This window comes from Hirundo rustica, unplaced genomic scaffold (assembly GCF_015227805.2).
Source record: "Hirundo rustica isolate bHirRus1 unplaced genomic scaffold, bHirRus1.pri.v3 scaffold_150_arrow_ctg1, whole genome shotgun sequence".
NCBI lineage: Eukaryota > Metazoa > Chordata > Aves > Passeriformes > Hirundinidae > Hirundo > Hirundo rustica.
The window spans coordinates 60,542-77,459 of NW_026690229.1; the positions used below are offsets into that span (position 1 = coordinate 60,542).

The 16,918-nt window shown below is 53.7% G+C and overlaps 1 protein-coding gene across 1 annotated transcript; it reads right to left on the reverse strand.

Moving 5' to 3' along the window:
• Positions 1-10,496: 10,496 nt before the first annotated feature.
• LOC131378786 (olfactory receptor 14A16-like) lies at positions 10,497-16,541 on the reverse strand. Its single transcript, XM_058424323.1, has 4 exons — positions 16,460-16,541; positions 14,212-14,528; positions 13,707-13,851; positions 10,497-10,540 (listed from the first exon to the last, which is right to left on the reverse strand). Exons 2-4 carry the CDS (start codon positions 14,503-14,505, stop codon positions 10,497-10,499), a joined length of 483 nt encoding a protein of 160 aa, XP_058280306.1. The 5' UTR covers positions 14,506-14,528; positions 16,460-16,541.
• Between the last annotated feature and the right edge of the window lie 377 nt (positions 16,542-16,918).

Sequence of the window (16,918 nt, forward strand, 5' to 3'; positions counted from 1 at the left end):
CACAGAGCTCTAACTTTGGCATAACTCACTTGTAAGCTGGTGGCCAGGGGATTTTTTTTCCCAGCTCTGTGTGAATAGGTGTCCAAGAGATGAAGGGAGCAGCATTCAGAAGCAGTTTCAGGATTTCTAGGCAGGAAATGGAGCTGACAACCGCCCGTGTAACTCGCCATATTCATCAGGATGAGCTGCTGGTTCTTTAGGAATATGGCACAATGGAGACACAAGCCTTGGGAAAATCCCAGCTCTCAGTGGATTTATGCTATGGGGGGTGCAGCAGAAACACTTTGTGTCTGCTCTGGGGGACACAAGGTCCAAGGAGCTGCAGTGGCAGAAGGTGACCTGGGCTGGTGGCAGGTTAAGTCCTGTTTCATAATGTTCAGAGTGGCACAGGACAAAGCCCCAATCCCCCCACCCCCCGATGATGAAATCTTTGTGTTGCTGCACATCCTCAAGGAAAAGCTGCTGTCACACAATCCATTGGGATTTTGAAATTTCATTTGCAGTATTTACATCCAAGTTTCAAACTGTAATATTTTTACAGTCAAGACACTCTCATGCACAGTCCATCTTTCAGTTGCCTATTGCTTCAACCACAATTTAAAATAACTCAATATTGGAAAAAAAATCCCCAAAATCTCTAAAAGAAGGCAGATGATGGATCCTTGACACCAGGACAGTTACAAAGAAAGTAACTGAGTTCTCATTTCAAAATATCAGTTTCCTTTTTCTTAATCCAAAGTTACAGAAGAAATTTAACAACACATTTTGTGGCAGTTTTTTGGCTTTCATTTTTTTTTTTTTTTTTTTAACAGAAAACACATCCTAAAAGAGGCATGTCCTCTGCTCCTGGTTCCTGCTGGTGTAGAGCAGCTGCCATCCCACTGACTGAGCTGCTCACACAGAGCTTGGCAGCTCCTGGCCCTGCAGGGCTGAGGCTTTTCCCCACTGCTGGGCACAGACTGATGGAGCAGCACTGCTGAACACGGGGACACACAGAGGGAGCAGAAGCAGCTGCCTGTGTCCACCTGAAGCTCCAAGGCCCAAACTGTGAGCAGACAGGGCTGGAAGAGACTGGCAGGCTCCCTGTTTGCTGTGCTGCCCCACTTGTGCCCGGCCCAGCTCTGCGGGAGGCAGAGGGAGAACAAGGGGCAGCTCCCTGCCAGCCCCAGCCCAGGGACCCCTCCAGCCCCGGGGCTTGGGGCACTGTCAGCACCCGCTGCTCCAGCCACCGCTTCTGCTGGCCCTGACAGCAACAACCAAATTGTGGCTGATCCCCAGGGAGCAGCAGCAGTGCCTGGATCTGATCCCTCACTCTGGGGCAGGGCAACACAAATGACCCCCACAGCAGCAGCAGCAGCACATGGAGCTGACTTTCAGCACAGCCCCTGCCACTCTTCCCTCCCGTGTGCAGTCCTTGGCTGTGACAGCTTCCCCCAGCTGATGTGTGGATCTGGGTGATGGGAAAGTCTGAGGGGACCTGGTGCTGTCTCTTTCTTAATCACTGCAGGCAATCTTTGGTAGTGATGATTGGGTGCATTGCTGAGCTTCTCCTTTGGTGATTCTTTGCGCTTTTGCATTATAATAAATCACAGAATTCCTGAAGTTTGTGTCTGTGTCTTTGGTGCTGACCCTGCTCACCAGCAGAACAGACACTGCGGCCCCACAGAACCAAAGGTGCCGTGTGACACTGCGGGGCCTGGTGTGACCAAGGGTCACTTGTGTCACTCTGTCACCAAGGACACCTCTCTGCCATTTCAGGACCTCTTAGAACCGAGGGGCCATTGTGGCACTGCAGGACCTCATGAAACCAAGTGGACCATAGTGACGCTTTGTGGTCTCATGGAACCAGGATGAAATTGTTACATTGTGTGGCCCCAAGGAATCAAGCAGCCATTTTGACTCTTCATGGCCTCCTGGAACCATGGAGACCATTCTGACCCTGCAGGGACCTGTATAACCAAAGGTCCATTGTTTTCCTCTCGCTGGCACTGCAGAGTCCAGACTCTCCCTGCCCCTGTCCCAGCCCCACAGAGCAGCAGAGTCAGGTCTGGCCCTGCAGCAGGGACTGGAGGCCATGGGGCTCAGGGACAGGGACTCTCTCTGCCTCCTGGAGATTTTCCCCCTGCAGGTGTTTCCCTGTGCCTGATCTCTCCCTGCCAGCACTCACAGACCCCAAATCTCTGTGCACTCTCCCTGGCCCTACAGAACCCTGCCTGTTTGCAGGGCACTGGCTGGGGGCAGGTTCTGTTTGCAGCTTGGAGAAAGGACAGGTCAGACTCAGCCTGATGGGCCCTGATGCTGAGGCAACAAGATAATGCTTGAACTGTGCAAAAAGCTGTAGCTGTGCAGAAAGAAATAGTTACCTTGTAACAAGGAATGTGAATGAAGCTCCTTTTAGAAATCAGGAAATTTATCAGAACAAGCTGTATTGGTTTGGCACGGCCTGGTTTTTGGCGGCAGGGGCACCACCAAGATTGCTCCTGTGGGAAGCTGCTGGAAGCTTCCACCATGTCCGGCAGAGCCAGGGGGTGACGGCTCTGAAGGTGGATGTGCTGCTGCCAAAACTGGGCCGGTGAGAGAGGTTGGTAACGCCTCTGTGATGACGTATTTAAGAGGAAAATCAAAATAAAGTCTCAAGGTTTTTGCTTCTAGTCAGAGAAGAGCAGGAAGTGAGAACATGTGAGAGAAACAACATGGAGGTGCTCCAGGTGCCAGAGCCGAGATTCCTCTGCAGGCTGTTGTGGGAACACTGGTGAAGCAGCTGTAACTCTGCAACCCCTGAGGATCCACAGGGGATGCAGAGATCCACTCTCAGTCCCAGGGGATCCATGGGGATGCAGAGATCCACTCTCAGTCCCATGGGGATCCATGGGGATGCAGAGATCCACTCTCAGCCCATGGGGATCCATGGGGATGCAGAGATCCACTCTCAGCCCATGGGGATCCATGGGGATGCAGAGATCCACTCTCAGCCCATGGGGATCCATGGGGATGCAGAGATCCACCCACAGCCCCTAGGGGAGGTGCCCATCCCAGAGCGGGTGGATGCCTGGATGAGGCTGTGATCCAGTGGGAGACCCGGTGGAGAGAGGGGGCCCTGCTTCCAGGCTGGAGCAGCCTGTCCTTGGAGGACTGCACCCCGTGGGAGGAGAGACCCATGCTGCAGCAGTTTGGGAGGACTGTGTGCCCGTGGGAGGGACTCACGTTGCAGCAGGTGTGGTAGGGCTGCTGCTCGTGAGAGTGGACCCACGCTGGGGCAGTTCATGGAGAACTGTATCCAGTGGGAGGGACTCCATGGCCACATGGGGGAAGGGCTCCTCTCCCAGAGCACCAGAACGAAATCTCTAGATGAAAGGAGAAAACTCTCATGCCCTGTCTCCCTGTGCTGTCATGGGAAGGAGGGAGGGGCTTTGTGTAAAAAAGGTCTTTTAAGGGTTTATTTTACCTCTCACTATTCTCCTCTGATTCTGTTAGTATTAAAATTTACTTTGCAACTTAGGTTGAGACTTTTTTGCATTTGAAATATTTCTCCTGATTCTTATCTCACTCATGAAGTGTTTGTTAATATTTTTCTCCTTCTCTGCCCAGCTGTGGCAGGGGAGGATGAGTGAAGGACTCTCGTGCGTGCCTGACATTGGGCCAGTGTCAAACCATGACACAAGCTAACTGCAAGCAGCTGACCCCTGGCTATTTGAGCAGGCAATCTTATAGAGCTTGTGCAGGAAGCAGGGGTAATAAGTTCAAACTCCAGGAAGTTTTCTAAGCCTTCATCAAAACGACCACCAGGAGGCTGACAAGCGCCTTGTGCAGAGACCACGCATGTGCTACAAGGGCTTACATAATCATGTGATTAGAAAATATGTTACAGTATGAAGGTTTGGAAAGTATAATGAGAACATTAAAAAAAAAAAAAAAAAAAGGTATAAAAGATAGTACTGTGTGAAGAATAGACAAGTGAGTTTGTGGTGGAGCCATCCCACTCACTCCCAGCATTGACTAAATAAATACCGTTTTACAGACCTTGTACTATGAAGTACTGTTTTCTTGCCTAGTTCGCCTAGTTTTTCTGCCCATCTCATTGCCTGCAAATTTGGATGTACCAGCAGGAATTCCCAGTTGCTGGGAGAGGATCTTTATTCCTTGGCTATGAAAGCTTCCTTCTGCTGATGTGTGGAACCAAGGAGATCATTCTGACACCACAGGGACTCTTATAATCAAGGGTCCATTGTTTTCCTCTCCCTGTCCCAGCCCTGCAGAGCAGCCCAGACCTGTCTGTCCCTGCAGCAGGAACTGGAGGCACTGGAGGTCAGGAACAGCCACTCTGTGTCTGGAATGCTCAGGACATGCTCAGCTCAGGCAGCTCGTGCAGCCCCAGGGCCAGCCCCGCTGCCCAGCACAGCAGCACAGAGTTGGCCCCGGGGCTCCTCAGGCAGCTCCTGCTGCCCCAGGGACAGGGCAGCCTCTTGCCAGGGCTCCTCTGCACAGCCACGGGCTCCTGCTCTGCTCCTGGCTGTCACGATCCGCTCATACAAGCGGGGGTCGTGATGGTTCGTTTACTGATCTCAGAGTGCAAAACACAACACAGAGGGGATTTCAGCATTAAAACAAATGCACCTTTTATTGATTGACCATAGCAAATGCGATAGAGGGATTAAGAGTGAGAGAAAGAGATAGAGAAAGAGATAGAGGAAAGGGGGGATATAGCTACCAAACGTGGAGACGGAGTCCTCGTGGTCCGGTTGATGGGTCCGCCCGTCACGTCAGGGAGAGTCTCTCTCAAAATCTCTGGTTAACTCAGGGGTTTTTATTATAGTCCTCAATCACGGGGGGGGAACAGGTAAATCTACTGAAGCCACCAAGGGGGAACAGGTAGTCCATGTCCTTAGCAGTAAGCGAGAGCCATTGTCTTCTTGGTCCAACGATCACGCCTCCAGGCAAACATCTCGCTTCAGTTAAGTCAGTCCCCATCCCTGAATTAGGGTTGCAGGGGTCTCATGTCTCAGTCCTTGAGAGGGGCTTCATATAGGGGTCTCAATCTCAGTCCTTGGAAGGGGACTTTGATCTCTGTCTGTCACGGTGGTTGTGAAGCAGATGAAGGATTTTCCGTGGGGGACCACCAAAGTTACCCCAGAAAGTTCCCTTGGCCAAGAGGTGGGGAAATTCATAGGCTATTGTCATGAAGCAGGGACCGTGAAGCAGGTGTAATCTTCAGGTACAGAACTACCATTACACTGCTCAAAGCCCGTGTACCGTGGCATGGTGACACAGGAAAATGCACCCGCAGATGATTGGCAAGCATCCACCTCGAGCAGGCCAGAACTGCAGTGGGTCCTCGGGGTCCTTATGACGATCGTGAGGCAAATGAGGGGAACTTCAGACAGACTCTTACACTGGCACATGCCAGCTGCCCACAGAGCCTTTCCCAGGGGAACACGTCTGTGCTGGCCTGAGCAGCCATTGCTGCAGCCCCTGCCCTGCTGCCCACAGCCCCGAGCTGGGGCTGCTGCTCTGCAGAGCACGGGGGCTGTGCTGCCCGGGGCCCTGGGCTGCCTCTGCTGGGCTCTGCTGCTCAGGCTGGGAGACAGAGGCAGCTGATGCTGCTCCCTGCACTGACCCCCTCCCACACAGGCTCTGCTGGGGCCATGGAGGCTGCTCAGAGGTGCCTGCCTTGTTCCAGGGCTGCCCCATGGCCTTGGGGCTGCCCTGCATCCTCCTGGGGAAGTTCCCTGAGGGTCAGAGCAGTCCGTGCCCAGACTCCTTTCCCTGTGCCTGCTGTGTCCCCTGGGGCTGCAGAGCTCTCCTGGCTCACAGCACACATTCAGTCCTTGATCTCGGGCTGAGCCCACCCTGGCCAGGCCTGTGCCCAGGGAGCTCCACTCCCTGCTGATCCCTGGCACACACTGTCCCTGCAGGTGCCCTGTGTTCTCCTGGCAGCTCCCAAGGCCCTCCAGACAAACCTTCCTCTGCCATCAGCCCTGGCACAAGCTGCAGAGCCCAGCCAGGTTCAGCACAGACCATTCCCCATCTGATGGGCCCTGGCCGCCAACAAGCAGAACCTGACCCAGCCCTGAGTGCCCTGAAGGCCACACTGGGACCCTGATCTCATCCCACTGAGCCCTGGGAGAACAAGGAACACAAGGAGCCTCTTCAGAGTCTGTTCCTTGGGCCTGTTCCTGAGAGTGACTCTGCAGGGAGAGCAAAGCCTTCCTGCCCTGCCCTCAGGAGATCCCTTTGCTGCTGGAGCTGCTGTGCTGGAGCCCAGCTGTGTCCCAGCAGTGCCCATGGCCTGTCCCTGCCTGTGGGCACAGCAGGGACACGCAGCAGGACAGTGACCAAGCTGCCAGAGCACTCGGGCCTGACAGCCACAGCAGGGCTGGGAAGGAGAGGCTGGAGTTGGGAAGAGCAGATGTGGGAAGAGCCAGGGCCATTGTCCCTGGCTGTGCTGCTGTGCTGGGAGTCTCTTCCCTCCACCTCTGCTCACAGGCACTGCCCCTGCAGAGACAGAGAAGGGCTGAGGAAACATCTTGGACACACAGGGCAGAGCAGGACACTTCATTTTACATAAATGCACAGTGATGATGGCTCCTTACTGTCTCTGCTTATCACAAGCATGGTAGATACTGATGTAGCAATACTGTGACTAATGGCATCCCTTTATGGCAAACATTATCAAAAATTAAAAAAAAATATTAAAAAAGGAAAAGTGGAATACACCAAATAGAATTACATAGAAGAGACATGGCACAAAGCAGTCTGGGCCTGGAATGAGTTTCATTCTGAATGCTATGCAGAAACAAAGAGGCACTTGATTGTTGGTCATATTCCTCAGGCCATCCTCACACTCCTGGTTCCTCAGGCTGTAGATGAGGGGGTTCAGTGTTGGAGGCACCAGCGAGTACAGAAGTGACAGTGTCAGATCCAGGGATGGGCACCAGGGTGGCACAGGTGACCTTTAGGCTTTGCAGGGCCCAGGCACAAGGGCTGTGCCCGAGTCAGGGCTGAGCTCACACTCTGTGGGCTGGGGCAGAGCCCAGGCAGAAATCAGCCCCTGCCCCAGCAGCTCTGCAGTGGTGGCCACCAGGCCGGGTTGCCAAGGGAGGCTTCTGGCCATGGCCTGCAGGGAGCTGCTGCTGCCCAGGTGCCTTTGGTGTCCCAGGCTCTCCTGGCACAGCTCCCAGCACTCTGCACTTGTGCCCGAGGCCTTCACTGTGTTGGGGCTGGCCTGGGGCTTTTCCTGCAGCGGGACCTGGCCTGGCCATGGCACAGGAAAGGCAGTTCCTGCTGGAGCAGGAGGCTCTGCCTGGAATGGGCTCAGACAACTCCAACAAGGCTCTGTTTGCAAAGCCCCCAGTGGGGAATGAAGAAGGGGGGTTGTGCTGCTTTTGGGGTGAATAATGCTGAAAGCAGCCTGAATCCTCCATCCCCAAGTTCAACATCCTGAGAGGAAGCTGAAGCTGTGGCAGAGCTGGAAAAATGCCCAGAGAAAGGAACAACAAAGTGACACCACTGAGAGCTTCTGCAGAGCTGCTGAGGTGGCACAGCCTGGGCCCATCTGACTGACAGGGCAGCACTACAGACAAGAAAAGCCCTGTCCCAAATTTTAACTGCAGCATTTCCTGACATTTCCCTTCTTGGTGGGGTATGGAGATTCCTCCCTGGAGTGGAGACACCCCTCGAGGTCACTGCCTGAGGCTGAACTAAAGAGATTTGCCAATAGTCTGGGGGGATGACACCCATCTCTACTTAATAACTGGTTTTGCTTTAATAGAATTGCTTCAAAATTGCTTCCTAGAGCACTCTATTAAAATAGGTGTTACAGCTCCTACCCTATGGAGTGGGTAATTCTGATTAAGACCTTTCTGTCTAATCATGATCATAATCAGTCATATCTATATGTGCACAAATACTTCTGGTTTGCCATCCTGAATGCTGTTGGACAAAGTTGTACAAATTTCAATTCCACCTGTATAATCCTTTACACAGAAATCCTTGACAAAGTCTGGGGCTGGGATTGGATCCAGGCACTCCCAGGATCCTCTCACAGGAGGAGTTTACAAAGCCTGGGGGTCCTGGTTTGGGGGAGCCTGGGGGTATGATTGGGGTGTTGGGGGTCCTTTCTGTACCTCATGACCCAACAGGAGCTTCTTTAATAAACTTTGCCTGAAGCTGCCACTCTGCCCATGACAGGAACCCCTGTGAGTGTCTGTGACATCCCCAGCTCTTTGGCAGCCTGGAGACTCCTGGGATGTCCCCATGGAACCCTGTGAGTGTCTGTGACCTCGCAGTTCTTTAGGAGCACAGGGATGTCATCACTGGACTCCTGCCACTGCCTGGGACAAATTGGCTCCTTGGCAGTGTACAGACACCTCTGTTGTCACTGTGCAGCCCTGTGACTGTCACCTCATGACCCTTAGGAAGATTAAGGACCCCTGGGATGCCACCATGGAGCCCCTGTGAATGAGTGTGGCCAAACATCTTCAGGAGCCCAGAGACCCCTCAGATGCCACCATGGAGCCCCTGTGCCTGCACGTGAGCTTATAGTCCTTTAGCAGGTGGAAACCCCTGGAATGTAGTCAATTTAAATAGATTGCTTTGCTGAGCAATCTATTAGAATCTATTTAGAATAGATTCCTTTGCTCTGCTGAGGATGGATACTCAGCAGCTTGGAGGTTCCCTGATGAATTTTAGTTCTCCAGAGACTTGTTCAGTCTTCCGCTCTTCAGTTCAGGAATTCAGTGCCAAAGGCTCATTAATGTTTCAAAACACCTAAAAAAGACAAGCCTCTGGGAATAATTTAATTTCAACTCTTCAATTCTTATGTGGTTACTTAGACAGATTATAGAAGTGTGTTCAAAGAGAATACACTATGTCTTTGAAAAATGCAGGGAGATTTTTTTCTCCTGTTTAGTTTTGTTTTCCTGTTTATAGATTGGTATCACAAATCTCCAGTTGATATTGATTCTGAGCACGTCCTCTTGCAGTCTGAATAGATATGAAAAACAAAACCCTTCATGGCTGACAATCAATCAGACTTGGTCCCTAGCCCCATCCCACCATTTCCCTCATCCAGCCCCAGGGACTCAGAGCAGCCTTGTGCAAATCTGAGCTTCCTCCACTCCAGGCTGCAGCTGCAGCTTTCAGCTCCTTGGCACCAACTCCCACCTGCTTTCCTTGCAGAAGGAGCTGCCTGAGACACAGAGGGATGTTCATTTATTGTCAGCCAACAAAACCAAGGGAAGGCACAGCCCCATGAAAAACAGAAGTCCAGCCAGTGACACAAACAGAGGATTCCTTCTCCTGCCATCATACAATTCCAGGAAATTCCTGGTCTCTCCTGATGGGAAAACTTTGGCATTTCTTAAAAGTGCTCAAATGACCCAGCTAATGAAGACGTGCTTGTGCACCTCGCAAGCAGCAGGTCCTGTACAGCCCTGCAGGGCTCCTGTCCCATCTGCTGTGCTCCAGTGTAAAACAGGGAGCAGCACTGTCCCAGGATCGTTAGAGAGCTGAATTGGAAAGGACCTCAGCAAGTCAGCAGCCCAAGCTGTCAGAAACTGGGCCAGACCAAGTGGTTCAAGGCTTGATTTGGTCTGGATTGGAAAATCCCAAAGGACAGGGAGGGGGCAGCATCTCAGCACCTGGCTGAGCCCATGGGAACAAAGGTTTCCTCCTGTCCTGGCTGAAGCTCCCCTCTTTCACCCTATACTCATTGTCTTTTGTCTCCCACCAGGCCCCTGGTGAAGAGCCTGGCTCTGTGCTCTCCATCACCTCCTCGGTGGCACTGCCAGGCTGGCATGAGGAGCCCCTCAGCCTTCCCTGCTCTGGGCTGGACAAGCCCAGCTCCCTCAGCCTCTGCTCACAGCCAAAGGGCTCCAGCCCCACCTTGGAGCCCTTCCCTAACCCTGCTGCAGCTGCCAGACATCTTTCCTGCCCTGGGGAACCCAACTCAGGCCACAGTGATCTGGATCATGCACGTCCTTAATGTCCTGGTCACACAGCCCAGCCCCTTGTCCCCGTGTCAGGCTCTGGGGTTGATTTGTGGAACATCCTTGGTGGAGGCTGTGGCTCCAGGTGCACCAGGGGGATACCAGTGGACAGGGGACCCTGCTCGGCATGAACAGCATTGGACTTCATGGGGGAAACTGTAAGGGGGGTCTGGGATGGAATGATCAACACAGTGACCTCACACAGCCCTGCTGTGATGTCACACAGCCACCCAGTAACGTCACAGCCAGCTCTATGATGTCATACCTCTTCCCTGTGATGTCACAGATGGCTCTGTGATGTCACAGAGCTGACCTGTGATGTCGGAGCTGCTTGATGACCTCACATAGCCCACTCTGTGATGTCATAGCCCACTCTGTGACCTCATGTTACCTGATGATAAATGGTCTACACCTGGTGAGCTAACACAATGCTCATTCTCCAAAACCACTGGCCCATGGAAACCACACAATGCCTATTGTGTAAGAAGGGGAACTGGAAATTCACCAGCCTCAGTGTCCTGCCAGCTCAGCCAGGCCGACTGGAACATTGGGGTCTGTGAGCACCAGGGACCACCAGAGAGACCCTCAGGACAGAAGAGTGCTTGCAAAAGGGGAGGGAAATATGTAAATGATTTTCTGGGAAATGATTATCATAGGTATGATTAGTCCAGGACCATCAATGGATATGAATGCAAAATACAGAATATAAACAGAACCTTTCCTGTACTCAGCATGCACGGCTTTGGGAGGAGCTGTTCCCCCGTGCACCCAGCCAAATAAAGAACGCTGCTTCTAAATGCTACATTGGTGTTAAGGAGTTTTGTATTTTACCAAATTTTTGGTAACATTCCCACTGCCAAGGAAAGCTCTGTCTGCTGCTGTCCACAAACAGGAAAGGGCTGGTGGGAGATGTGATGGACTGAGGCTGCCTGGGGTATTGTGACCATGAAATAATCAACTTTCCATAAATCTGGGAAAGAAGGAAAGGCATCAACAAAACATCTACACTGAAATTATGGACTGCAGACTTTGGCCTCTATAGGATGCAGATTTGGGGAGTACTGAATCAGGTACTGATTTTTTTAAGGGAAAAAGCCCTTAAAAACAGGAGAGTCCAGGAAGAATGGACACACTTCAGAAAAGGAATCTTAAGGGGAGAGGAGCATCCTGTCCTGGTGTGCCAAAAGATGAGCCAGTGAGGAAAATGACTTGCCTGGCTGCCCATGAAACTTTTGTGGGAACTCAGGAAAAAAAAAAAAAAAAAAAAGGTGCAACACCTAGGATAGAAGGTCAGGCAATTCAGGAAATGTTTAAGGATGTTGATAGGTCATGGGGAAAGAAAATTAGAGAGGTGAAAGATAGTTAAAATTTAACCTGGCCAGTTTTCTGAAAAATTAAAATGCTTCCACAAATAAATTTATAGCAAAATGTGGGATAAGGAAAACATTTAGTCTTTATTCGATGCTGTGAGGAATATAGTAATAGAGATAAGGAAAAGGCTGAGCTGCTTAACACCTTGTTTGCCTCATTTTTCAACAATCAGACAGGTTGTGCTCATGACACGTGTTCTCCTGAGCTGGTAGATGGGCACAGGGAGCAGAACAGCCCCCCTGTCATCCAGGAGGAAGCAGCTGGTGACCTGCTGAGCCACTCAGATGCTCACAGGTGTCTCTGGGACCAGATGGGATCCATCCTAGGGGGATGAGGCAGCTGGTGGATGAGCTCACCAAGCTGCTCTCCATCATTTCTCATCAGTCCTGGCCCTGCAGGGAGGTCCCAGAGGGCTGGAGGTGCCAGTGTGAGCCCATCCCCAAGAAGGGCTGGAAGGAGGATCTGGGGAACTCCAGGCCTGTCAGCCTGACCTCGGTGCCCAGCAAGGTTCTGGAACAGATCACCTTGAGAGCCATCACACAGCACCCACAGGATGGCCGAGGGATCAGACCCAGCAGCGTGGATTTCAGTATCTGCATTGATGATCTGGATGAGGGGACTGAGTCCACCATCAGCAAATTTGCAGATGACACCAAGCTGGGTGTGAGTGTGGATCTGCTGAAGGGTAGGAGGGCTCTGCAGAGGGACCTGGACAGGCTGGATCCAGGACCCAAATCCAACAGTGTGAGGTTTAAAAAGACCAAGGACCAGGACCTGCACTTTGGCCACAACAACCCCTGCAGTGCTACAGGCTGGGGACAGAGTGGCTGGAGAGCATCCAGGCAGAAAGGGACCTGGGGCACTGATGGACAGCAGGCTGGACATGAGCCAGCAGTGTGCCCAGGTGGCCAAGAAGGCCAATGGCACCTGGCCTGGATCAGGAATGGTGTGGCCAGCAGGAGCAGGGCAGTGATTCTTCCCCTGTGCTCAGCACCGGTGAGGCAGCACCTTGAGTACTGCATGCAGTTCTGGACCCCCAGTTTAGGAAGGACATGGAGGGTTTGGAGCGTGTCCAGAGAAGGGCAACAAGGCTGGTGAGGGTCTGGAACACAGGTCCTGAGAGGAGCAGCTGAGGGAGCTGGGGTTGTTTCTCCTGGAGAAGAGAAGGCTCAGGGGACACAAGGTGGTGTCAGGGCACAGGTTTGACTTGATGATCTCCAAGATATTCCCCAACCTTGCTGATTCTGTGATTCTCTGAAACCACCCTTGGAGCAGTTGCAGGATGAGCCCTGGGCCGCTTCTTCAGAAGGTCCAGCAGCCCAGGTCCCTCAGCTTCTCCTCACAGCCCCAAAGCCCATCCTGTCAGTCCTGCAGAGCCTCTGCAGCCCCTCCTCATTGCCCAGAACAGGGAGCCCCACAGCCAGACACAGCAGCCCAGATGTGCCCCCCTGGCCTGTGGTGCCTCTGGCAAGGGAACAGCACCAGGCACTGCAGGAGCCTGCAGACAATTCCTGCAGCACTTGGAGGATGATCCTGCTCCCCAAGGCATGTTCCCATGGTGTGATGCTGTTTGCCCCCAGCCTGCCCACGGCCACCCTGGGGCTGCTCACGGGGCTTTTCTCTGCTGAGCATTGGCCTGGGCGTGTTCTGGAGAGAGCCTGGGCAAGGAGCCTGGAGCCCCCAGGCCCTGGCCTGAGGCGTCAGCGCTGCCCCAGCAGTGCCCATGGCCTGTCCCTGCTGCAGCCCCGGCACTGCCACCCCCAGCACTGTGCCCGGCCCCGAGAGCACTCAGGCCCTACAGCAACACCAGGGCCAGGAGGGCAGCGGGGCAGGGCCACGGGAGCAGCACTGGCAACACCAAGTGCTGCTGCTGCTGGGCACAGCTGCTGTGCCAGCACTGATCTGCCCCAGCTCTGCACACAGACATTGCTGCTGCAGCTCCAGAGAGGGGAACAAAAGGGGCATCTATTGAGAAATCTCTCCTGGGAGATCCTTTAGTTCATTAATAGCTACTGAGAACACAGCTTCTCAGTGACACAGTGTGTGGCCATAGCAAATATGGAGAGAAACAAAATCGCAAAGGGAAAAAACAGTGTCCTTGCTTTGTGAACATCATTGAAAAGTAAAATAGAGAAAAAACTCCTGACCACCAAACTAACAAGCTCCATCAAAGATGACTTTTATTACAAGTTATGTGCAGAAATTGGCCAGCAGTTTAATGTTTCTGAAAATGTCCAGTGATCAGTCTCCACACTGCAGCCTTGAGCTCCTGGTTCCTCAGGCTATAGATGAGGGGGTTCAGGGCTGGAGGCACCACCGAGTACAGAACTGACATGGCCAGATCCAGGGATGGGGAGGAGATGGAGGGGGGCTTCAGGTAGGCAAAAAAGCCAGTGCTGAGGAACAGGGAGAGCACAGCCAGGTGAGGGAGGCAGGTGGAAAAGGCTTTGTGCCGTCCCTGCTCAGAGGGGATCCTCAGCACGGCCCTGAAGATCTGCACATAGGATAAAACAATGAACAAAAAACAGCCAAAAGCTAAAATGGTACCAACCACAAGAATCCCAAGCTCCCTGAGTTTGGAGTGTGAGCAGGAGAGCTTGAGGATGTGTGGGATTTCACAGAAGAACTGACCCAGGGCATTGCCCTTACACAGGGGCAGGGAAAATGTATTGGCTGTGTGCAGCAGAGCATAGAGAAAGCTACTGGCCCAGGCAGCTGCTGCCATGTGGGCACAAGCTCTGCTGCCCAGGAGGGTCCCGTAGTGCAGGGGTTTGCAGATGGACACGTAGCGGTCGTAGCACATGATGGTCAGAAGGGGAACCTCTGCTGAAATGAAAAATACAAACAGAAATACCTGTGCAGCACATGCTGAGTAGGAGATGTTCCTGGTGTCCCAGAGGGAATTGTGCATGGCTTTGGGGACAGTGGTGAGGATGGAGCCCAGGTCGGTGAGGGCCAGGTTGAGCAGGAAGAAGAACATGGGCGTGTGCAGGAGGTGGCTGCAGGCTACGGCGCTGATGATGAGGCCGTTGGCCAGGAGGGCAGCCAGGGAGATGCCCAGGAAGAGGCAGAAGTGCAGGAGCTGCAGCTGCCGCGTGTCTGCCAATGGCAGCAGGAGGAAGTGGCTGATGGAGCTGCTGTTGGACATTTGCTTTCTCCAGACACTGGAATCTTTTGCAGGAGAAAAAACCATGACAGCTGAGGAGAGATTTCTCTTAGAAGAGTCAAAGCCCTCTCTCACAGACCATTCCCTGCCACTAAGCACTGCCCCCCCTTGTCTGTGTCTAGGAGAACTTCCTTCATCATGGTTGCTGTAGCCCTGATTGCTGCTGGCCAATGTTCAGTGAGGAGTCAGACCTGGTCCTGCAGGACACCTGGGATTCAGCCCTGACCCCCAGTCAGTGCAGGGGAACAGTGAGGGCAGGGGCCAGTCCTGGTGGTTGAACTTGGACAAAGAATCTCCTCCTAAAGCACAGGAGCTGCCAGGGTGAAGGGATGGGGATTGCAGAAGGCAGAACAAGAGATTCTGCTGCACCTGGGGAGAACAGAGAGTCCAGTGAGGCAGGAGGATTTTCTGAGCCTTAGTGCAGACTGAGGGGAGCTGCTCTGTCCCTCTCTCCTGTTCCCAGCTGCCCTGGATTTGCACCTTTCTGACCTCCACTCCTTTGTTATCCTGAAAAGCCAGGAGACACTGCTGAGAGCAGAGGGATCCCTGGCACACAAAGTGGCTCCTGCCTTTCCCAAAGTCAGGGAGAGTCAGCTCATTCCCAGCCTGCCCTGCCCAGAGCTCCCCAGGGCAGAGGGAGCTGGGACACCCCATTGCTGTGCTCAGCCTGCACAGGAGGAGCCCAAGGGCTGGGCCTGAGCCTGCAGCTGGAACTGCCATTCCCAGAGAGCCCGTCAGCAATGCCAGGAGCACCTGGGCAAGGCAAGGAGAGAGAGAGCCAGGCCCTGAGGAAAAGCCTTTCCCTGCCCAGCCCTGCACAGCCCCTGCCAGGCAGCAGCAGTGCAGGACAGTGGCCCTCAGGCCCTGGTCAGCAGGGAATGGGCACATGGCAGGAGAGATGCCCTTCATCTCTGGGGCTGCTCTGCTGGCCCAGGAGGGGACTGAGGGCCCCGAGCCCCCGGGCTGAGGGCTGTGCTGGCTGCGAGGGGACACAAGAGCTGTGCTGCTCAGGGCAGTGTGTGCCCTGCAGGGCAGGGCCGGCAGGTGCCACATCTCCCCTGCAGCAGGGCTTCCCTCAGCACTGCCTCCCTCCCTCCCTGCCCACGCCTCTGCTGCTGCAGCTGTCCCAGCCCGAGCTGTTCCTGTGGCCCCGGGCTCCTTCCCTGCCAGTGCTGCCAGAGCCCAGCCCAGCCCCTGGGCCAGCTCTGCCCTGCAGCTGCTCGGGGCTGCAGGGATTAAAGAACAGCTCCCCCAGGCCTGGGCACCATGGAAAGGGGATGCTGGATGGATCTGGAGGCTGGGGAGCTGGAGGCACTTGCTGAGGGTCCCAGGAAAATTGTGTCATGTTTTAAGAGCCTCATTCCCTGTTCTGCCCTGGACAGATGAGTTTCCATTGCCACCAAGCTTAGCCAGGGAAGAGCGGGAGCACAGATTCAGGAACACAGAGACTCAAGCGAGAAACTTCTTCCTTGAATGAGCTCATGAAAAGTCCCCTAAGAAATGACCTGGGCATGAGCTGGAGCTCTGAGCAGCCCTGGCCCACACAGCACCCTCTCCACAGCAGCAGCTCCTGCCCTGGCAGGAGTCACTCCTGGCACCCACAGCTCCCCTCCACCATCCATGGGGAGCTCCCAGGCAGGCTGAGAGCTGCCCCTGGCAGGTGGCAGATCCCCTGGCCTGGCCAAGAGCCCTCAGGGCTGCAGGAGCTGCTCTGCACGACAGCCCTGGGCACCCCTGGCTGCAGCCCCAGCTTCAGCCCCTGCAGCCGTCCCTGGCAGCAGGAGCCGTCCTGCCCTGTCCCTCTGACGGTGCCCAGGGCAGCCCTGCTCTGGAGCACATCCTCCCCCAAAGCAGAGAGGGCAGCAGAGCCATCCTTACAGTCATGTCAGTCCTGTCCTGGGTCAGCTTGAGGAGATCCCTGCAGCCAGAGACTTACTGTGTCAGGAGTGGTGATGATTTCTCCATGAAGAAGCTGAGAATTTTCAAAAGGTGTGAAGATTTCTCTGTGAATAATCTCAGAATTGTCCTTCCAGCTCCTTTAAGCTTCTGTCTGCTTCACTGCTCTCATGTATCTGCAGGCAATGCCCTCAGCCCTGCTGGGCTGGGAGAGGAGCTGCTCCTCACGAGAAATGTCTTTTTGAAGCTCTTCTTGGTGAGCAGGAGCTGCCTCTGCCAGGAGCCCAGCCCAGCTCAGCAGCACAGACACAGCAGCAGGACTTTAATGAGTCTCATGGGGCTTTGGTGTTGTTTACATCAGTCTCAGTCCCTGAGAGTGTCTTCAAAAAACTTTTCAAGAACTTCAAATGAGAATGAAACTCCAAAGTTTCTTAAAGTTTTAATGGGTCCCATTGTGGGGCATAAGTGAGAAAGTGTCCTCATGTTCCAGTTAGAGCAG

Excerpts from the sequence above, each read along its gene's own strand:
- LOC131378786 (XM_058424323.1), bottom strand. The coding sequence starts at position 14,505 with ATGTCCAACAGCAGCTCCATCAGCCACTTCCTCCTGCTGCCATTGGCA. Across the intron at positions 13,852-14,211 it reads ACTCAGCATGTGCTGCACAG|ATCTTCAGGGCCGTGCTGAG; the intron begins GTATTTCTGTTT and ends TCCTATGTGCAG. Across the intron at positions 10,541-13,706 it reads CCCCTCCATCTCCTCCCCAT|ACCCCAATGTTCCAGTCGGC; the intron begins CCCTGGATCTGG and ends TGGTGCTCACAG.